This window comes from Podarcis liolepis, assembly GCF_965112155.1.
Source record: "Podarcis liolepis genome assembly, chromosome: Z".
Lineage (NCBI taxonomy): Eukaryota > Metazoa > Chordata > Lepidosauria > Squamata > Lacertidae > Podarcis > Podarcis liolepis.
In genome coordinates, this window is record NC_139570.1 from 43,855,371 (window position 1) to 43,871,384 (window position 16,014).

At 46.7% G+C, this 16,014-nt stretch overlaps 1 protein-coding gene across 1 annotated transcript in view; it reads left to right on the top strand.

The window, feature by feature from the left end:
- The window catches only part of PAPPA (pappalysin 1), a 231,910-nt gene that overhangs the window by 184,153 nt on the left and 31,743 nt on the right, over positions 1-16,014 (top strand). Inside the window, exons 17-18 of the mRNA XM_083485697.1 lie at positions 1,164-1,335; positions 10,633-10,780. Coding sequence (XP_083341823.1) covers positions 1,164-1,335; positions 10,633-10,780 — 320 coding nt within the window. The remainder of the gene's footprint in view (positions 1-1,163; positions 1,336-10,632; positions 10,781-16,014) is intronic.

The window sequence follows — 16,014 nt, forward strand, 5'->3', positions numbered from 1 at the left end:
TGCTTTAAGAAGAATGTGTTAACAGTAAGTCTAGTGGTCATTGTGGGTCAGTTGCCTCCTGTTATTATTATTATTAATAACTCTTAATCTCAGAGTTGTGGGTTTGAGTCCCATATTGGGGGTTGGACTAGATGACCCTCATTGTGTCTTCCAGCTCTATGATTCTATGAAATCATTACTGGCCCAAAATCACCTCTGAATACCAATGCCTGGGGCACATGAATCTGGAGAATGCTATTGCATTCATGTCCTGTTTGTGAGCTTCCTATAGGTATATGGTTGACCACTTGTGAGAACAGGATGCTGGACTAGATAGACCACAGGGCTCTTCAGATGTCTTGAACAGGCCAGAAACAAATTGGCCTCCTCTATTAGTTGCTTATGAGAATGAGGCCTTTGGAGGAATGGAGAAAGGCAGTGCCACATAGCTGTTCTGGGACGGAGTTCTAGGCATAAGCTGTTGCAAGAGAGCACAACAGGAGTGGATCAAGGGAGCAAAAAGTGTCCTCTAATTCCATAGCGCTTAAATGCAACAACCACAATCCTGGCCGCCACCACCCTCCCCTGTGCACACATAAAAGGGCAAAACATCAAGGATGACTTCCATGGAATTTTGCATGAGAATGCAATTTAATGGTTTATCTCAGGAGCCTCTTGTTACCTGCTCCTTTATTGAAGATGCTAGCCATTAAAGCTCACCCCTCTCATTCTGCCTCTATAACCCATTGCATTCACAAACCAGCTCTGTGCTAGGAACCTCCTTTTGGAAATACCCTCTTTGATATGCAACCTGGGGAGTCCCCTTTGAACCTTGGTGGGAAAAAGAGGTTTACTGGTATTCTACGTTTTATGACTCAGTGGGGATGGCGAGTGGAGAAAAAGAAACCCACATCAAAAATAGCCACTGACCTTAAGGTCTGGGTGAAGATTTTCAGTGGGGGGGGGGGGACTTCAGCAGCTGGACCTTTGGAAATAGTCATTGTTTTCATTAGGAGACCACACAGCATAAATCCACCACCATGGTCCTGAAGTGTCAGGGACACAAATGTCTGTTGTGGTGGCAGCTTGGGAAAATGTTACGGAACTCGGGCTGCGTGTTAAATAAATCAACCATCTCTCCTCTCTCCTGTTTACCTTCTCTCCCCCCCCCCCATGTACTGTAGGAGGGCCTTTAAGATCCAGTGTGGCCAAGATGGAACTTGGCTAGAAGGAGCTTGTACACCTGTCACCTGCGAACCTCCACCCTCCAAGTTCTACGGGCTCTACCACTGCACCAATGGCTTCCAGTTCAACAGCGAGTGCAGGATCAAGTGTGAAGAGGATGGCACCCAAGCTGTGAGTCCCTTCCAACCTGATCTAAGCCATTGCAGGTTTCTGAAAAGCCTTCCTCTGTAGCGATGCCCAAAAAGGTCTCACCAGGACGTGTTACATTGCCCCATTCTATTCATCCATCCATTCCTTTTATTTCATAAAATGTATACACTGCTTGATTGCCTTTTAAAAAGAAAACTCTCAAAGCAGTTTAGAGAAAAAGATAAAACAGTAAAATCAAGAAATAGCCACAACCGTACTTTAAAACATATAGAAGTTAAAATACTGAAAAATTACAACTCACCTCAGCTTTCCAAGCATCTTGGTGGGCTTGTCTAAACAGGATGTTTGTAGCAGGTGCCAGAAAGTGTACAGTGAATGTGCCTGCTTGACCTCAATAGGCAGGAAGTTCCAAAGTCCAGGTGCTGCCACACTCAACGACTGAGTTCTTACAAATGCAGAACGGGTATTATGTGACACTTGTAGTAGCGCCAGTTCTGCTGATAGAAGTAGTCAAGTGGGCACATGTGGGGTGAGACAATCTCATAGTCCTAAGGGCATCATATTGCTAATAGTAACATATTGAACTTGGCCCAGTAGCAAATATGCAACCACTTCAGATCTGTGCACAGAGGTCATATGTGCTGACAAAGCCTCACGTCTATCAGCAATCATGCTGCAGCATTCTGCAGTGACCACAGCTTCGAGATCAAGCACGAGGAAAGCCCCATCTAGATTGCTTTGCAGTAATCCAGTCTTGAAGTAACCAACGCATGAACTGCTGAGACTAGGTTTTCCTGGTCCAAGAATGGTCATAGTTGCAGTTGGTAAAAGCATTTCTAGTCATGGAAGCAGGGCCATCTTACCCATAGGCACAAGGGATGCGGGGCACCCGGGCTCTCAGGGGTGCCAGGCTAAGAGTCCGGGGCCCAAGAATTGGGTGCGGGGAAGAGCCCACCTGTTGGAGTGCCGCAGCGGGCTCTTCTGCTGCGGGCGGCTCTATGCTGCAAGTTGGGGGGCGACCGAGCCAGTGAGACACTGAGGTAGCCGGCCGGCTCCACCCTCCTGTGCACCTGGGACTGGGCAACCTGGAGGGGGCAGGCGGATCTTTGCACCCCAGCACCACATATCCTTAAGACAGTCCTTCATGGAAACTACCTGAACCTCCATTGACAGAGCTGCCCATATGATCACTACCCCTGGCTACTAGTCACCTATCAGTATGTTCTACCTTACCTGGTACTCTTTGTACAGATTTTTATTTAATTTTACAAAAGTTACATCAGATAATATAGCTGAATAGACCATAACAGTCTTCATGCATGGCAAAAGCTACATATTGGGTTTGCCACATTGCAGTGCTATTTGAGACTTATGATTCATTCTCATCTGGGACATCCGATCTCGGTGATCATGGGCAGGAGGCGGAGTTACGCTAAGACCAGACCATGTCATTACCGAGGAGGCAGGTTTAGTCGTTGTTTGAAGACTATCCCTGCCTCCGGGTCTGGCCTTGACCAGATGGATACTGGAATCAACAGGGGAAACCCACATAACCTGAAGGTGTTGCTGTGTAATGCCAGGTCAATGGTGAATAAAACCACTGCCATCCACGACCTGATTGTGGATGGAGGATTTGACCTGGCTTGTGTGACAGAGACCTGGTTGAATGAGACAGATGGGCCCGTCCTTGCTGCCACTTGCCCACCAGGTTTCTCTTACGCACAGCAACCCAGGTCATGTGGGCGGGGAGGGGGGGTTGCAGTGATTTTTAGGAAGTCATTAGTCTGCACCAGGCGTCCTACTGGGAAGACCCAGTTTTCTGAGTGCATGTTCTGGAAGTTGGGCAATAGGGGCAGTACAGGATTCCTTTTGGTGTACCGACCTCCCCGCTGCACCAAGGATTCCCTGTCCGAGCTGCTTCAGGTCGTGGCGGATGTTCTCCTGGAGACACGTAGTTTGGTTGTCCTAGGGGATTTTAACATCCACGCCGACACGACCTTACAAGGGGCCGCTCGGGACTTCGTGGAAAGCATGGCCTCCATGGGGCTGTCCCTGAATAAGTTGGGCCCAACTCATAGTCATGGACATGCCTTAGACCTGGTATTCACCTCTAGCGACGTGGGTGATCTGACACTAAGTAAAAATGAAACCAAAGAAGTGCCATGGTCAGATCACTTCCTGGTGCAACTGGACTTCTCCGCGACCCTTCCCCTCTGCAGGGAGGTGGGACCAATTCGGATGGTCCGCCCCCGCCACTTAATGGATCCAAATGGTTTCCAGAGAGTGGTAGGGGATGCTTTATCCCATGTTGATGGCCTTTCAGCTGATTCCCTGGTGGCCCGCTGGAATGCGGAGTTAACCAGGGCTATCGACTGTCTGGCTCCGAAGCGCCCTCTCCGATTGCATGGAGCCCGGATAGCCCCGTGGTTTTCTTCGGAGCTGAGGGCGATGAAACAATCGCTGAGACGGCTAGAGCGTCGGTGGCAGAAAACTCACTCCGAATCTGACCGGACACAGGTTAGAGCTCAACGTCGAGCCTACCAAGTGGCGATAGCGACGGCGAAGAAGACTTTCTTCACCGCCTCTATTGCATCTGCAGAAAATAGTAGCAGGAGACTCTTTCAGGTGGTCCGCAATTTAACGGAACCACCTTTACCATCGGGGCCTTGTAAAGACCCCAAGATCTCCTGCAACGATTTTGCAAAGTTTTTTGCAGATAAAATCACTCATATTCGGAAGGAGCTAGACACCACCGTGGGAGCAGGGCTGGGGCGGGAGAGTGCTAGAGCCCTGTCTGGTCAAGTTGCATGGAATCAATTTCAATCCGTTACCCCCGAGGATGTGGACAGGCTGCTTGGACGAGTGAAACCAACCACCTGTCTCCTTGATCCTTGCCCATCCTGGCTTATAAAAGCTAGCCGGGAAGGGCTGGGCGATGGGCTCTGCGGGGTGGTGAATGCTTCCCTCTGTGAGGGAACATTCCCAGATCCGCTGAAAGAGGCGGTCATTAAACCGCTTCTTAAAAAACCATCTTTAGACCCGGCCAGTATGGCCAACTATCGCCCAGTCTCAAATCTTCCATTCTTGGGCAAGGTGATTGAGCGTGTGGTTGCTGAACAACTCCAGGCACGCCTGGAGGATGCGGACCATTTGGATCCCTTCCAATCAGGGTTCAGGCCTCATCATGGGACTGAAACTGCCTTGGTCGCACTGGTTGATGATCTCCGGCGAGCTAGGGACAAAGGTGAGAGTTGTTTCCTAGTTCTGCTGGATCTCTCAGCGGCCTTTGATACAATCGACCATAACATCCTTCTGGACCGTCTAGAGGGGTTGGGAGCTGGGGGCACTGTTATACAGTGGTTTCGCTCCTTTCTCCTGGGCCGTGTTCAGAAAGTGGTGGTGGGGGATGAGTGTTCAGACCCTTGGGCCCTCACTTGTGGGGTGCCTCAGGGTTCCGTCCTCTCCCCCATGCTTTTTAACATCTATATGAAGCCGCTGGGAGAGATCATCAGGGGGTTTGGACTGGGTGTCCATCAATATGCAGATGATACCCAGCTCTACCTTTCTTTCAAATCAGAACCAGTGAAGGCGGTGAAGGTCCTGTGTGAGTGCCTGGAGGCGGTTGGAGGATGGATGGCGGCTAATGGATTGAAGTTGAATCCTGACAAGACAGAAGTACTGTTTTGGGGGGACAGGGGGCGGGCTGGTGTGGAGGACTCCCTGGTCCTGAATGGGGTAACTGTGCCTCTGAAGGACCAGGTGCGTAGCCTGGGAGTCATTTTGGACTCACAGCTGTCCATGGAGGCACAGGTCAATTCTGTATCCAGGGCAGCTGTTTACCAACTCCACCTGGTACGCAGGCTGAGACCCTACCTGCCCGCTGACTGTCTGGCCAGAGTGGTGCATGCTCTAGTTATCTCCCGCTTGGACTACTGCAATGCGCTCTACGTGGGGCTACCTTTGAAGGTGACTCGGAAACTACAGCTAATCCAGAATGCGGCAGCTAGACTGGTGACTGGGGGCGGCCGCCGAGACCACATAACACCGGTCTTGAAAGACCTACATTGGCTCCCAGTACGTTTCCGAGCACAATTCAAAGTGTTGGTGTTGACCTTTAAAGCCCTAAACGGCTTCGGCCCAGTATACCTGAAGGAGCGTCTCCACCCCCATCGTTCTGCCCGGACACTGAGGTCCAGCGCCGAGGGCCTTCTGGCGGTTCCCTCATTGCGAGAAGCGAAGCTACAGGGAACCAGGCAGAGGGCCTTTTCGGTGGTGGCGCCCGCCCTGTGGAATGCCCTCCCATCGGATGTCAAGGTGATGGACAACTACCTGACATTCAGAAAACATCTTAAGGCGGCCCTATTCAGGGAAGCTTTTAATGTATGATATTTTAGTGTTTTTTGGTTTCTGTGGAAGCCGCCCAGAGTGGCTGGGGAAACCCAGCCAGATGGGCGGGGTACAAATAATAAATTATTATTATTATTATTATTATTATTATTATTATTATTATTAGTCAGCATATATACTCTTAGTTCATAAAGAAGCTCAAAGGAAAGAAAGATGAAATTAGCTGTTAATAAGCAATATCATACAGCCAAATACTCTCAATATTTTGGTTTAGTTCTCAATTATTGTAGGTAAGTGTCAGAGGCTCTTAACAGTTGTGAAAAAGCTGGTTTAAATAATATTTACTTTTCTTTCATGTTGCAGGTGAGATAAAATAGAATGCTAATACATGGGGTAGAGGTTGATACATTGGTTCAGATCAACCAAATCGAGCTAAGGGCTGGTGGGGGATATTGTTCATTTTCTGGAAACTAGCGTATGTAATGAAGTCAAACCACACTGCCTAGGTGATCTGCCCACGTGATAACTGTAACATATTTGTTTGTGACTCAAGAAGGGCTGTTTTCTAGTCTTCTACCAATCATCTACTGTTGCACCAGAAAGATCTTTCCAGTGTCTGATTATGTTTCATCTTGCAGCCTGTAATAGGTGGCCTATTAGTATCTCACCTAGTACTCAAAAGACCATAATGAAGGCTCCAAGTAAACCTCTATGGAGAGAGCTTCCCATTAGTGCTGTGTCAGCACTGAAAAAGCCTTCTACAAGTTGCCAGCCAGCAGTGCCCTGCTCTTTTTCAGAATGCTCCACTGCACACCTACCCCCTCATTTTCCAGGATCCCCTCCCCGCCCCCCATGCCCACTGAGCATACCTAATCCTTGTTCTACTTTTTCTGATATTACGCACAAACACACACATGATACCTCTTAGGGTTTTTTCCATAAAGCTTTTTTCTGCAACTTCATATCTTGGGCTTCCCCCACCCAAAGACTCCTTTCGTTGCATGAAAGGTGCCATTTCAGATACAAAAGCACAAGTACCTGAAGAACAAGTTTGCTATGATTAAACTTATCTCCCAACCTAGGAGCCAACTCTTAGGGGCCATGGGGGCTCTGGCCCCCTGCAATAAAATATTTGAGGGGGCTGGGCCCCCAAAGTTGATGTGCATTGTGTGTTCGATTTTGTGGGGCAGGGCATAGCTGTTCCCCCAATATTTTATTCAAGTTGGCACCCTTATCTCCTGATCTTATGAGGAAAGCCCTGCTTGATTCAACCAAAGATCTGTGCAGTCCAGGGGTGTAGAACTGTTTCCACGGCAAGGGCTGTGATTTGCTATTCAATACTGTACTTTGGGCAAAAAAAGAGAGTTGGATTTCCACTGTTTGAAATATGGCAACCTGATACAGAACACCAGTTTCCAGGCACATCTCTCTCTGCCTTCATTGTGAACAAGTGAATAGCATTATCCCAAATCAGGAATATATTCCAGCCAGGCGAAAACACTCAAGGATGACGTGAAGCAAGACCAGGGAGGGGTATGGCCCAGGGAGATTAGAGGGGGCCAGGGGAAAGTTCCAAGGGCCAGACAGAAGGGCATGGAGGGCCACATACTGTTGGGGGGGCGTTAAATGAGGAGGGGGAGAACCATGTATGCCACCTTGAGCTGCTTGGAGAATAAGGTGGGCCATAAGTGCAATAAATAAATAATAAATATGAACTTCATTAGCATTTAAAGTAAAAATGAAACAAACTGTCAATAAATTAAAGCAGTGAATGAAAAAAATACAACAAACAGTCCAATGAGACTGGAACCCAATACCTCAAGTCCATCATCCCATTTCACACAGTGACCAATCAGACACTTCTTAGAATCCCACAAGCAGGAGCCCTACTTAACATTTGCAGTGGTGCACTGCCCCCAAACAAGGAAGCTCTACTTGGTCATCATCATCATCATCATCATCATCATCATCACATAGATGTAGAGAGACCTCCCCAAACCTTCTACAAACCCATTGTTTCTGTTGCCCCCTTCTCCCGCTCCCATGGGTTGTAGCCAATGTTAATCCTAATTAAAGTAGAAGGCCTGTATCTCAGTGCCAGAGCATCTACTTTCCGTGCAGAAGGTCCCACGTTCAATCCCTGGCATCTCCAGGTAGGTCTGGAAAAGACACCCTTTCTGAAAGCCTGGAGAACTGCTGCCTGTCAGTGTAGACAATACTGAACTAAATGGACTCAGTCCACATTCACACCATACATTTAAAGCACTGATACCACTCTGAACAGTCATGACTTCTCCCAAAGAATTCTGGGAGCTATATTTTGCCAAGGATTCTAAGAGTTGTTAAGAGACACCTATTTCCCCCACAGATAAGTAGTTCCCAGAGTAGTTTAGCAATCAGTTCTTCTTCACAGACAACCGAGGAAATTGCAGCTCTCTTAACAATTCTCAGCACCCTTAGCACATTGCAGCTCCCATAATTCTTTGGTGGAAGCCATGACTATTCAAAATGGGTATCATAGTGCTTTAAATTTATAGTGTGAATGTGGGTTTGCATGGGCACAACTAACTTAGGTCCATCAATTTCAATGTGTTTGATCTGAGTAGAACTTAGTAGGGTACATCCTTGTGCCTTTTCCAGGTCTACAGCATCCTTTTTGAGAACGACTGGCCAGAACTGTGCATAGTAGAACAGTTCTGCGTGTGCCATGCTGTGTTGTGTGAGAGATGCAAACAACTGGCATATTCTCTTCCCAAACCGTCCACACAGAAGTCTGGCATCTGGTCTGTGTAAAACCGACTTTGACTCTTCTGTGTTTAGATCTAGCAGGCCCGGTTTCTCCCCACCTCTCACCCTTGGTGTGTTTTAGCTACGTTGGCAGTCAATGTGCCCGTGAGCTGTTTGGCAGCCTTACAGCCACCTGAGAGTCTGGTTACACCAGCCTCTTATGTTTGGTGCAGAAAACATGCACTGATGTAATGGGGTTTGTGTTTCACAGTTCAGGGTTGTGTTGAAAACTGCTTCAAGCCTTTGGGGGAATGGGAAATCGCCCCACTGGGAACATAAGAAGAGTCCTGCTGGATCAGGCCAGTGGCCCACATAGTCTGGTATCCTGTTCTCACAAGAGCTGTCTCCCCTTCTGTGGTTTCCAACAACTGGGAAATCTATAAAGATGGGAGAGCAAAATACATTATTTGCACAAGTGTCAAACTATGAGTCCTTACTTCCCAAAGTTGCGTGTTTGTGGGATGGAATCCTCACGCAACATTCGTGGTGTTTCATTCATTATCATATTTGTACCCCACCTTTCTTTCAAGGAACTCAAGGTTGTGTACATTCTTCTCCCACCCATCCCCAACCCATTTGACCCTCACTACAACCCTGTGAAGTAGGGTAGAGTGAGAGAGAGCGACTGCCTAAGCTAACCCTGTGGACTTCATGCCTGAGAGAGGATTTGAACTCTGGTCTCTGACCCTTTAACCCTGTGATTCTCAACCTGTGGGTCCCCAGATGTTGTTGGGCTACAACTCCCATCATCCCTGAGCTCTGGCCTTGCTAGCTGGGGATGATGGGAGTTGTAGTTCAACAACATCTGGGGACCCACAGGTTGAGAAAGGCTGCGTAACCACTGTGCCACACCAGCTCTCACGTTATAGCAATTACACATCCTATTCCTTGCTATATTTGGGAGGGTGGAGGGGGGGGTTAGGGCAACATGGTGGGGGGAGTGCCAATCTCTGGTGTAAGGTGGGTTGGCTGAAAGTCTGAGCTCTCATCACATAAACAGAAGTTATTCCATACTGACATATAAAACTTAAGTGAGGTTCAGCTCTTAATTCAGACATGATGTAGCGGGGTGGGGAGTAGTCCATGGATATGTGTACATTTTTTCTTTTTAAAGCATGTTTTTAATGCAGGAGAAACATCAGCTTGGCTGTGAGGCAATTCCACCCCCACCCCCACCCCCCGCAAAAGCATTTATATCATGCAGTAGTTAACATTATATGATATGTACCTTGGCACTGAAACCAGCATTTCAGTCTCACTGGAGTCCAGTTTTTCCTTGGCTTGCAATGAGGATTAAACCATTAGGGGCCTTACTAGTCCTCGTTTCTAGCAGAAATAGGTGTGTGTTACTGCTCTGCAGACTTGGGTGGACCTTGTGAGAGTACTGACCCTTGAAAATGATAATGGCTTCAATTAATGTGACCCTTCTGGTGAGGATAAATTATTGTTTTAGTGTTTTATATAGTTTTCTCCTCCTAATAAATTGGCTCCGTAATAGGCTGATACTGGAACTAGGGATGTGTGTGAGTGTGTGTGTGGTTTCTATGTTTGAATGGGAGAGAATTCCTTGGTGACTTCAATGCAGCTGAAATTTCTTTAGGAAGGCTGGGACAAATTTGCCAATTTCAACTGACAGATCCCAATCTTCAGTTCAGTTCTCCACTTTCTGAAATAATTTTTTTCTTGGGGGCAGGGCAGATTGTCATTAAAACTCATCTGCATTTTCATTTTCATTTTTTGCAGGTTTTGCTTATAGCAAACACATGCAGCTTTGGCTGATGTGCACATTTTGTTACAAGCCATTTCCTCTAATATATTGAATTTTCAGATACATTTTTCATGAAAATAATCGTTTTCATGCACACTTTTATGATTATTATTATTTTTTGTACACATGCAGAAAAAGTGATGGATAATAATGCAACCGTTGGTGGCTGGTGCCCATTGGGACTGGCAGGGTGTCCAAACCAGATGTGGAATCACAGCCAATGACAGGTGGAGCCACTACCTGATTGGATATGTGTAAGAAGGCAGGCAGGTGGGGGCTGGCTAAGGACAGGCTGAGGTTGCAGGTGTAGGGGTAGCGCCCCATTTCCCCAATGGACCAGCTTCCAATGAATGATAGTGATGCCTGGAACACCGTCACCCTTTTCCTAAGCTGTTCTTCCTGCTTTCTCTTACCAGGGCCGTGGGAACAATGTGATTCACTGCCGGAAAGACGGCACCTGGAGCGGCTCATTTCACCTCTGCAGAGGGATGCAAGGACACTGCTCCCTTCCCAGCCAGCTGAGCGGGGGCCTGAAACTGCAGTGTCCAGACGGATACAGCATAGGTATTTATAAGGTTTCTGCCAGCTTAGAAGCCAAATGGTTGATGTCAGTGAAAAAGGCAGGAGAAAGGCAAGGGTTCTTCAAAAGCTTCCTCTTCCGTCTCCAACCTTCCCCCCATTGGCCTGAGTCTCAAAACAACACAGCTAATTAATCCCTCTTGAAAGGGCAAGGCAGACTTTAAGGTGCCAGACCTCTTGGTAACATATGATGCTCCCCTGCACTCACATAACAGGGTGGTTCTCTGTGGTCCTTGGTGATGGCTGCTCACAGTTAAACTGTAGGTAGCAGCCTTTATGCAACTATGTGCACAGGCACTTCTGTGTGGATGCTGCAGTGACTTTGTAGTCTTTTTAATCTGGAGAAGAGAAGAAACAACTAATGGGAAGCATGGCAGTGCAGGGATCAGGAACCCTGTGGTACTCCTGATGTTGCTGGACTACAGCTCTTGTCATCCCTCACTATGGACCATGCTGGTTGAGGCTGGAGGAGCCACAGGTTCCCCATCCCTGCAACAGCAGTCTCCAGATATCTGAAGGGCTACCATACACCTGTTGCCTTAGAGTATAGCCTAGCACGGAATGAGTGGAAAGCAGATTTTGGCTGAAAAATTGGAGAGGCTTTCTGTGGGTAAGAGCTGTTCAACAGAGGAATAGCCTGCCACTGGAGATGGTGAGCTCTTCTTCTGGAGGCATTTGGCCCATCTATCAAGGATGGGAATGTATCAAGGATGCTGCAACATCCTGCATTGAGCAGTGGCTTGGACTAGATAACCCCCAGTGTCCCTTCAGATTTTTTTATGATTCTACAAAGAAGAGGCCAGCTAGATCAGACCAAGGTTCCAGTTTTCCTGAATGCTACTGTGGCATCCTGTGTGCCTCAATGACTCCACAAAGTGCACAAGCAGGACATTATGGATTACATCCAACATTCATCATACTCTGAGCAGACCTGTTGAAATTAATGAGCATTACTAACTTACATCCATTGATTTCAATGGGTCTATGGTGAATACAAAACCTGGAGAGCAACTGCTGGTCACTGTTGACCAGGGATGGTGAAGCAGTGACCCTCCAAATGTTGTTTGACTGCATTTCCCAGGGATGCAGGTTTTCTGTTCCTGGTGTAGGCAATATTGAGCTAGGCAACCTCAAGTCCCAATTACTACAATGTATTCAGTGTGGGGCTTCCCTTGGGCCCAGTCCAGAACCTCCAGCCGATGCAGAATGCTGCAGCTAAATTGTTGTGGACAGCCTATTACCAGTGCATAACTCAAAATCTTCCACTGCCTGCCCATGTGCTACTGGGCCAGGTTCAATGTTCTGGTATCATTTGGCAAGGCCCTTAACAACTTCTGTCCAGGGTAGCTAAAGGACCACTTGATCCCTTCTATCCCTCCCTGATCACTGAGGTCTTCAGGGGAGTAATTTGTAGTGGGCCCATGGTTCAGATGCACAGCTCATATCTACCAGGAGCTGTATTTTCAGTATTGTAGCCCCAATTTTGTGCAAATTCTTTCCAATAGGGCCCCCTCCCTATTGAACATCTGTCTACAGAAGACTTTTAAAAATTCAGCAGGCATTTTGACTTCTGTCTGATTTTATAGTTTGAACTGATTTTCACCCTTTTTTGTATTTCTTGCACACTGCTTGAAAACTATTGCAGTTAAGCGATGTATAAATTGTTTAAATAAACAGATAACTAGGTAGGTTAATAGCCTGGCTTGGTATAACACAACCTTCATTGTCCCAATGACATCCTGAAAACATTTGCCTGTGGTTGTAGAAGCAGAATGTAAGACGAGAGCTGCTGGGTCAGTCCAATGGCCCATCTTGTCTAGCATCCATGTAACTGTGGGATTCCTGCAAGTTGAACACAATGAGCACAACAGCACTCTGCCCACCTGCATTTCCCAGCAAGTGGTATTCATGGTGGCTAATAACCCTTGAAGAAGACAGCTGTGCCCTGTGGGAATGGACCCTCTGCTGGTCAACACCTTTTCATTTGTCCATATCATGGACACAACACCAGGGTTGGAAACAGGAGACTTTTGCATCCCTACCTGGAGATGCCAGGGGCCAGATCTCTGGACTTCTCTATGCAAAGCATAGGCTATGGACCTTCTGTGAGTGGCCCTTCCACAAAGTGTGAGCATCATTGACAAGGGATGGGGGAGAGATTTGATTCAGTTTGCATTTGAAGACAAATCCGCTTAATTCACGCTTTCTGAAATAATCCACTAACTGAGGAACAATCCTCTTTTGAAATATGCACGTCTCTAAAGTCATATACTAAGGTAAAATGCACACTACATACTTTCAAATATAGCTAATGTTGAAAACAACATTCACAAATACATTATATAGAGGGAAATTGCTCTGCAAGTATGTGTATGTCAAAGCAAAATTGAAGACAAAAGGTTACATTTGGAGAAATCCACACTAAAATGCTGATGAATTTCCATGATAACTTAAAAAAAACAAAACAAAAAAACACAAAACCTGGCAAACTGATGTGGCAATGTGGAGAACTGAATTTTGAGACTGGAAAAGGAAGAAACTGAAACTGTCAGAACCTCCCATCCCTATCACTGATCCAGGTTGTGTAGTCCTACCAATACAGCAAAGATGCATTGCAGGTAAAGCTCCAGGTCTATGTGTGTTTGTGTGATTTCCCTCTGCGCCATTCTCTCCTTGGCTATCATTTTGAACTCCAAAGAAATATCTCCCCTCCCCTCTCTCTTACACATACACTGTGCTGATCCCTCATTATAGCCTAACTATTGTGAGTTGCTTCAAGGCCTTCCCAAGGGGGAGAGGAATGCGACCTAGATGAGCTCACTGCTCTGTAATGATGCCAATTATGGATCACATATCAAAACAATTCAGGTCTGCTCCTCTCCTGAAGTGTAAATTGCACTGCTGGTGAAGCAGTGAGACGGCAAGCAGGCATCCTTTTCCCTGACAACGTGTATTATCTCTGGAGAAGAGGTGACCTTTAGATGCCTACCAAAGGTTGCTGTAGCATTCAAGGGACATCTTCCTCCCTCATTTTTCATAATGCTGGGTCCTAACTTTCTTTTTTTGGTAGAGGGGGCAAGGTGTAGGAATGGAAGTTGAAATGGAAATTAAATGGCAATTGCCTTGTTCCACAAGGTATTGTTTTGTTATTCATTTATGTCACTTTCCCCATGATCATAGAACCATAGGACTACAATTACAGTTATCCTCCTTGTTTTAGCCTTATGGCAAACTTTGGAGGTAAGGCTGCAGCAATTAGTGCTGGCTCTGCCAGTATGTATTATGGACCAGGGTCAGTCTGAGCCTGGGTTTTCCATGCTCAAGTCCTTAGGGTGCGTAGCAACTTCTACCACCTTCGGGCAGTGGTGAGCTGCAGTAAACCCATCTCAGGGGTACAGCCTCTGCTTGGCATGCAGAAAGCCCCAGGTGCGATCCCAGGTCAGCCTATAATGTCACCAGCATGAAATTCTGGTGGGCCACAGCCAGCCAGCATAAACAATATTGAACTATCAGTGGCTAGTAGCCATGATGGCTATGCTGTGCCTTCTCAGCCAGAGGCAGTAATGCTTGCGCATGCCAGTTTCTGGAAACCACAGGAGGGGGAGAGTGCTCATGCTCAGATTCCGCCTGTGGGTTTCCCACTCAGGTATTTGTCTGGTCACTGAGAGAACAGAATGCTGGATTAGATGGGCAGTTTGTGTGGTGCAGCAAACACTTCTTTTGTTCATATGTTACTTGGAAAATTGCTGGGGATTGAACCCGGAACCTCCTGCATGCAAAGCAGATATGCTTCTTCTGAGCTATGGTCCTTCCACATAGATGGGTCATTGGCCTGATCCAGCAGGCTCTTCTTACATTCATTGTCATTGGCTGGGCCCACCCACACAACCCAGAAGGCAAAATCTATCCCAAGCAAGGCCTCTGATGAATATCTTAACAGCTGTGCAGAATCATTGGGGAATAAGCAGGCTATTTCGGTGGTTTATAGGTCAGGCGTTGCATTGAAAGAGGCATCTGTTGTCAGCAAGAGCAGAATTTTGTCTAGTGAGTGACAGATAGCCACCCACACATACAGACATACCCTCCAGTCCAATGTTGTGTCTTCCATCCACTGGGAATGAACCAGTAACAGCTGTCTATGCAATTTTCCCAGAAAGCTTAATAAAATGCTGCTATCAGTGAAACTGCATCCATGGGATCCGTTAGGTTGGCACATATATACACAGGTGAAACTCAGAAAGAGAACCCCTCTTCAAACAACAGCAAAATCTATCTACCCGTTTGACTCAGCCACTCAAAAATAATGGAAGGCAAACCTATCCAAAGGCATTTAAAAGCAAACCTATCTAATTCGCAGTTTCTGAAACAATGTGCAAACTGAAACAAAGTTATTGTCTGAAATTCATTCTTTTCCATATTTTGCAATGCAATTTCTCCATCCAAGTAATGTGTAAAAATACCAATAGTCACAATAATACTAGAGTAAAAATGCACATATCAGTGAAAACATTGTAATATATTTGGGGCAATTCTTTTGGAAATATGTGTATATGTGAGGGGAAATGGCATAAAAGCTGTGTTCATTAAGAGAAATTTGCTCTAAAATACTGGCAAATTTTAATGAGGACTTTAAAGAAAAACTTATGTGGCAATGTGAAGAACCGAATTTAAGATCGGGGGGCGAGAAACTGGGAGAGACCAAAATGAGTAGATGCAGACATTGGTGTTACCGCAGACACCAATCAGGGAAGGGTTTGTTGTGAGCCAGAAGTGAGAAGCTGCCTCCCCTCCTTGGTCTTGTTTCTGATACTGATTGGAGTTCAGAGCTCCTTAATGACACACTCACAGCAGCTGTGCCACTGTGAGAGTGATTTCGCAGAGGGGGGAAGCCAATGCAGCAGTGGCGGCAGCACCCCCAAGGGTGCAGGTTTGTGTCTTCGGAAAGCTCCAATATATTACTGCTTACCTTAATAGGGAGAGGGCAGGGCTCCTGTGGTGCACAACCATTAGGCGAAAAGAATAAGGGGCTTGCCTGCTAGCAACTGCGCCACACCTCTTGTGCACTATGTAAACAGGTTTCAAATGCATTTCAGGCTGAAAGCTCCCGCATAGAAAGAAATCCTATCTGTTTGATTAATCTGTTTAGGTCCCACCTCTTCCTCCCGAAGATGCTCAGGGTGGTAATAACAGCAATAGTAAAGATAATTTCCATGCACCTA